At 45.0% G+C, this 5,940-nt stretch overlaps 1 protein-coding gene across 1 annotated transcript; it reads right to left on the bottom strand.

Moving 5' to 3' along the window:
* Positions 1-295: 295 nt before the first annotated feature.
* Positions 296-2,140, bottom strand: LOC137545137 (uncharacterized; the record flags this gene model as incomplete). Its single annotated transcript, XM_068266243.1, has 4 exons — positions 2,033-2,140; positions 982-1,275; positions 672-762; positions 296-585 (listed from the first exon to the last, which is right to left on the bottom strand). Coding segments are annotated over exons 1-4 (783 nt in total), but the record flags the coding sequence as incomplete, so codon positions are not given.
* Between the last annotated feature and the right edge of the window lie 3,800 nt (positions 2,141-5,940).

Below are 5,940 nucleotides of genomic sequence, written 5' to 3'. Positions count from 1 at the left end.
CCTTCTTCTTCTTCTTCTTCTTTCTTCTTCTCTATCTTCTTCTTCTCTATCTTCTTCTTCTTTTTCTTTTTCTTCTTCTTTTTCTTCTTCGTCTTCTTCTTCTTCTTCTTCTTCTTCTTCTTCACTTTCTTCTTCTTCTTCTTCACTATCTTCTTCTTTTTCTTTCTCTTCTTCTTCTTCACTATCTTCTTCTTCTTCTTCTTCACTATCTTCTTCTTCTTTTTTCTTCTTTTTCTTCTTCTTCTTCTTCTTCACTATCTTCTTCTTCACTATCTTCTTCTTCACTATCTTCTTCTTCTTTTTTCTTCTTCTTCTCTATCTTCTTCTTCTCTATCTTCTTTTTCTTCTTCTTCTTCTTCTTCTTCTTCTTCTTCTTCTCCTCTATCTTCTTCTTCTCTATCTTCTTCTTCTCTATCTTCTTCTTCTTTTTCTTTTTCTTCTCTATCTTCTTCTTCTTTTTCTTTTTCTTCTTCTTTTTCTTCTTCTTCTTCTTCTTCTTCTTCACTTTCTTCTTCTTCTTCTTCACTATCTTCTTCTTTTTCTTTTTCTTCTTCTTCTTCACTATCTTCTTCTTCTTCTTCTTCACTATCTTCTTCTTCTTTTTTCTTCTTTTTCTTCTTCTTCTTCTTCTTCACTATCTTCTTCTTCTTCTTCACTATCTTCTTCTTCACTATCTTCTTCTTCTTTTTTCTTCTTTTTCTTCTTCTTCTTCTTCTTCTTCTTCTTCTTCTTCTTCTTCTTCTTCTTCTTCACTATCTTCCTCTTCTTCTTCACTATCTTCTTCTTCTTCTTTTTCTTTTTCTTCTTCTTTTTCTTCTTCTTCACTATCTTCTTCTTCTTCACTATCTTCTTCTTCTTCACTATCTTCTTCTTCTTCTTCACTGTCTTCTTCTTCTTCTTCACTATCTTCTTCTTCTTCTTTCTTCTTTTTCATCTTTCTTCTTTTTCATCTTTCTTCTTCTTCTTCTTTCTTCTTTCTGCTTCTTCTTTTTCTTCTGTCTTCTTCTTTTTCTTCTTTCTTCTTTTTCTTCTTTCTTCTTTCTTCTTCTTCTTTCTTTTTCTTCTTCTTCTTTCTTTTTCTTCTTCTTCTTTCTTTTTCTTCTTCTTCTTCTTCTTCTTCTTCTTCTTCTTCTTCTTCTTCTTCTTCTTCTTCTTCTTCTTCTTCTTCTTCTTCTTCTTCTTCTTCTTCTTTCTTCTTCTTCTTTCTTCTTCTTTCTTCTTCTTCTTTCTTCTTCTTTCTTCTTCTTTCTTCTTTCTTCTTTCTTCTTCTTCTTCTTTCTTCTTTCTTCTTTCTTCTTCTTCTTTCTTCTTCTTTCTTCTTCTTTCTTCTTTCTTCTTTCTTCTTTCTTCTTCTTTCTTCTTTCTTCTTTCTTCTTTCTTCTTTCTTCTTTCTTCTTTCTTCTTTCTTCTTCTTTCTTCTTTCTTCTTTCTTCTTTCTTCTTTCTTCTTCTTCTTTCTTCTTTCTTCTTTCTTCTTCTTCTTCTTCTTCTTCTTCTTCTTCCTCTTTCTTCTTCTTCTACCAGAATCAGAACTACTTTTATTTCATCAAGAATGACAGGAGTCATACTCGGAATTATTTGTGGTTCACATGGCATAGGCAAATTACATCAAACAGGTAAACCAGATGCGCAAGACATTTTCTTCTTTCTTCTTCTTCTTCTTTTTCTTCTTCACTATCTTCTTCTTCTTCTTCACGATCTTCTTCTTCTTTCTTCTTTCTTCTTCCTTCTTCTTTCTTCTTTCTTCTTCTCTTCTTCTTCTCTACCCTCTTCTTCTTCTCTACCTTCTTCTTCTTCTCTATCGTCTTCTTCTTCTCTATCTTCTTCTTCTTCTTCTTCTTCACTATCTTCTTTCTTCTTCCTTCTTCTTTTTCACTTTCTTCTTCTTCTTCTTTTTCACTATCTTCTTCTTCTTCTTTTTCACTATCTTCTTCTTCTTTTTCACTATCTTCTTCTTTTTCACTATCTTCGTCTTCTTCTTTTTCACTATCTTCTTCTTCACTATCTTCTTCTTCTTCTTCTTTTCCACTTACTTCTTCTTCTTCTTCTTCTTTTCCACTTACTTCTTCTTCATCTTCATCTTCTTCTTCTTCTATCAGAATCAGAACCACTTTTATTTCATCAAGAATGACAGGAGTCATACTCGGAATTATTTGTGGTTCACACGGCATAGGCAAAGTACATCAAACAGGTAAACCAGATGCGCAAGACAGACATATTAAAGGTGTGCATTGGTGCATATACATCTAACATGTAACATTATGGGGAGATCAGCAGAGATGTCCTGTGGGGCCTACATAAGGTCCACATAAAGTCTACATAAGGTCCTCATAAAGTCTATATAAAGTCCAAAGTTAGTTCAGTTCCAGGCTGTGGTGTCTTACCAGACCCAGTTGCCAACAGGGTGAAGGGAGCAACAGAGAGGGTATGCTGATCTCATGACAGTACTCCCCTAATTTAGCAGCAGAATTGCTTGGGGGAAGAAGGAGTTCCTGTGCCTGGTGATTTTGGATGGGATAGTTCTATAGCGGCAACTGGATGGGAGAAGCTCAAAGTAGCGGCTACCAGGCTGGGAGGGGTCACGAGAGATCTTCCTCTGGCCCTCAACTTCATCCTAGCAGAGTAGAGAAGATCGAGGGGTGGCAGTGGAGATCTGATGATCTTCTCCACATCAGTAATAACTATCCACAATTTATACCTGTCGCTGGCTGATGCACTAGTGTACCAGACAATGACTGGGGAGCAAATGATGGATTCAATGGTTGCATATATTATATACAATATATATAGCTATTGTAGTGGCGTGATAGCTGGTGGTGCATGGCAGCAGTGCCTTATTCTGTGTACCCTGGTGGTGGGAGCACAGAGAGCAGGAGGTACATGCAGCAGCAGGAGGAGGAGGAGGAGGAGGAGTAACGTGTGGCAGCAGACAATATAGGGGCTGTAAATATAACACCAATATACAGGCTGTAAATATAGCACCAATAAAACAGCAGGAGGTTCCAGACAGCGGTCGTTAAGCCCACATTGTGTCCAATACACAACTGGGACAGCACAGTTTACAACCTAGACACCTCAGAATTTTTTTTACAACAATATATATAACTATTGTAGTGGTGTAATAGCTGGTGGCACATGGCAGCAATGCCTTATTCTGTGGACCCTGGCGGCAGGAGCACAGAGAGCAGGAGGTACAAACAACAACAGCAGGAGGAGGAGTAATGTGTGGCAGCAGGCAATATAATAGGCCATGGCACCTAGCAGTGGTACCATGGCACAATGAAACCATAAAAACAATGAGGTTCCAGGAAGCGGTCGTACAGCCGCAGTTGTGGCCTCCCCACAACTCAGATGGCACAGTTTTCATCCCAGACACTCCAAGAATTGTTTTTTACAACAACAACATAGCTATTTTATTGGTGTAATAACTATCAACAGCAGTGGCGTGTTGCACCCTGGCGGTGGGAGCACAGACAGCTGGAGCAGGGCAAGGCAGCAGCAGAAGGAGGAGGAGTAGCGTGTGGCAGCAGCAGTATTCCAGGCAGCAGTGGGTTATGGCACCTAGCAGTGGTACCACAGCACAATTACACCATAACAACAGTGAGGTTCCAGGAAGCGCTTGTACAGCTGCAGTTTGGGCCTCCCCACAACTTGGACAGCACAGTTTTCATCCGAGACACCTCTAGAAAATCAAACTTTTTTTTTTACAACAATATAGCTATTTTGTTGGTGTAATAGCTGGTGGTGCGTAGCAGCAGTGCATTCGACTGTTGACCCCAGCGGTGGAATCACAGTCAGCAGGAGGAACATGCAGCAGCAGCAGGAGGAGTAGCATGTGGCAGCAGCAGTATTACAGCATGGCACCTAGCGGTGGTACCCCAGCAAAAATAAAAAGAACTAGGCCTATTTTCATTTGCAGGAGGTTGTGCTGTTGATGGTGGGTTTGACATAGCACTATTCCCAGCCACCTCATGTCCTCCTCTCACCGACAGCAGGCGCCAGGAACGCACCTTCAACCCAAGCCTGTTTCATCTTGAGGAAGGTTAGTCTGTGAACAGACTGTGTTGACAGACGAGAGCGCCTCTCTGTGACCACGCCACCGGCTGCACATAAGCATCTCTCTGACAGCATGCTGGAAGGGGGCAGGACAGGACTTCCAGGGTGTACTGCGCTAGCTCCCTCCAGATCTCCAACCTTTTGACCCAGTACTCCATGATGTACTCCACAGGGGCCTCGGTGTCAAGCCCGCTGAAGAACCCCATGTAGTCTGCCACCATGCGGGTCAGACACTGGTGCTGACTAGAGAAGGATGCTGCTGATGATGGAACCTCCTCTCTAGGCAGCTCTACCGTGTAGGGTTGCCAAGTTACACTCAGCATATCTCCTGGGTACCTGCTGCTGCTGGCCACAGACACCGGCTGCTGTGTTGGCTGCTGGGCAGGGGCAGGGGGGGTAGAAGGCTGGGGGAAGGCTTCATCCAGTCTGCGAACAAGGGTCACCTGCAACTCCATTATTCAACACTTTGGGTCTCCACGTTGCATGAACTGACCCAGATTGCCCTTCAGTCATGGGTCCGGGATCATGCTGATCCAGATGTCCTCCATTTCCCACATCTGGATCACCCTGGGGTCTCTGCAAAGATAGCACAGCATGTGCACAGCCATGGGGAAGAGCTTAGCCAGAGCAGACACATCATTGTTGTCACCCCCCTCTGAGACAACACACCTGCCCTCTTGTGCCTGCTGTCGCTAAGCCTTGTCCTGCCCTCTCCACCCTCGCACAACTGCAGCTGTGCTCTGCTGTTCCCCCTCAACAGCAAGGTCAGAAACCTCCAACTCCTCCTCCACCAACTGCAAGTCTCCTCCTCCTCAGAGGAGGACTGTGCCTGCTGATCCAGCTGGGTTAGGGCTGCCTCTCCCTCTTCCAGCAGATCAAAAATTGCCCCCCGTACAGCAGACAAAACCATGGACACCCACTCGCAGAGGGATGCCCATTCCCGGCTCACCATGTTGGTTCCCTGCAGGAAGGGAGCCAACACCAGGCACACCTGAAGCATCTTCCCCAATCTACATTTGAGATGATCTGGAGTTGTGTGGTGCCAGAAATGTGTTCATCAATGATGAAGCAATGATGAAGCGGGTGACAGCACTCCTGTGCTGGCACAGCCGCTCCAACATAGCCAGGGTGGAGTTTCAGTGAGTCGGTACAAAGATGATGAGCCTGTGTGGTGGCAGGCCCTCACGCTGCTGCAGGTCAGCCAGGATCACTGAGGCAGTGGCAGAGTGGCGGAAATGACAAACAATTTTTTGCACCCCTTCAAGCAGATCCTCCATTCCCGGGTAGATGCGCAGGAACCTCTGCATCACCAGGTTCAGGACGTGGGCCAAACAGGGGATGTGGATCAGGTGTCCCCTGCTGATGGCAGCCAGCAGGTTTGACCCATTGTCAGACACCACAAATCTGACTCTGAGGCCTCTGGGGGTCAGCCACCTCTGCTCCTGCTCCCTCAGGGAGGCCAGGACATTGTTTGCTGTCAACTTGTCTTTCCCCAGGCTGACCATCTCCAGCAGCGCTTGGCAGTGGGGCTTGACACTGCTGCTGAGGTGGGGGAATTTGGCGGGTGAGCCAGAGGAAAGAACGGGATCAGAGGTGCCTGCTGCATCTCCCCTGACCCCGTGTGGTGGCACCACCCACTGGGCTGCTGCTTATGTGCCCGATGCAGGTGCTGCTGCCTCACCCCATTCCACCAAGCTGCCCCAATGAGCCGTGAAGGACAGGTAGCGGTCTGTCCCGAAATGGCTTCTCCAAGAGTCCATGGTGACATGGACCCTCTCGCCCACAGCTTGATCGAGCGAACGGGCCACATTTGCCACCACAAACTGGTGCAATGCTGGGATCACCATGTGGGAGAAGTAGTGGCAGCTGGGGATTCGCCACTCTG

Source organism: Hyperolius riggenbachi, chromosome 2, assembly GCF_040937935.1.
Source record: "Hyperolius riggenbachi isolate aHypRig1 chromosome 2, aHypRig1.pri, whole genome shotgun sequence".
Taxonomy (NCBI): Eukaryota; Metazoa; Chordata; class Amphibia; order Anura; family Hyperoliidae; genus Hyperolius; species Hyperolius riggenbachi.
The sequence above is the reverse complement of the archived record's forward strand: the minus strand, read 5'-3'. Positions and strand labels throughout refer to the sequence as shown.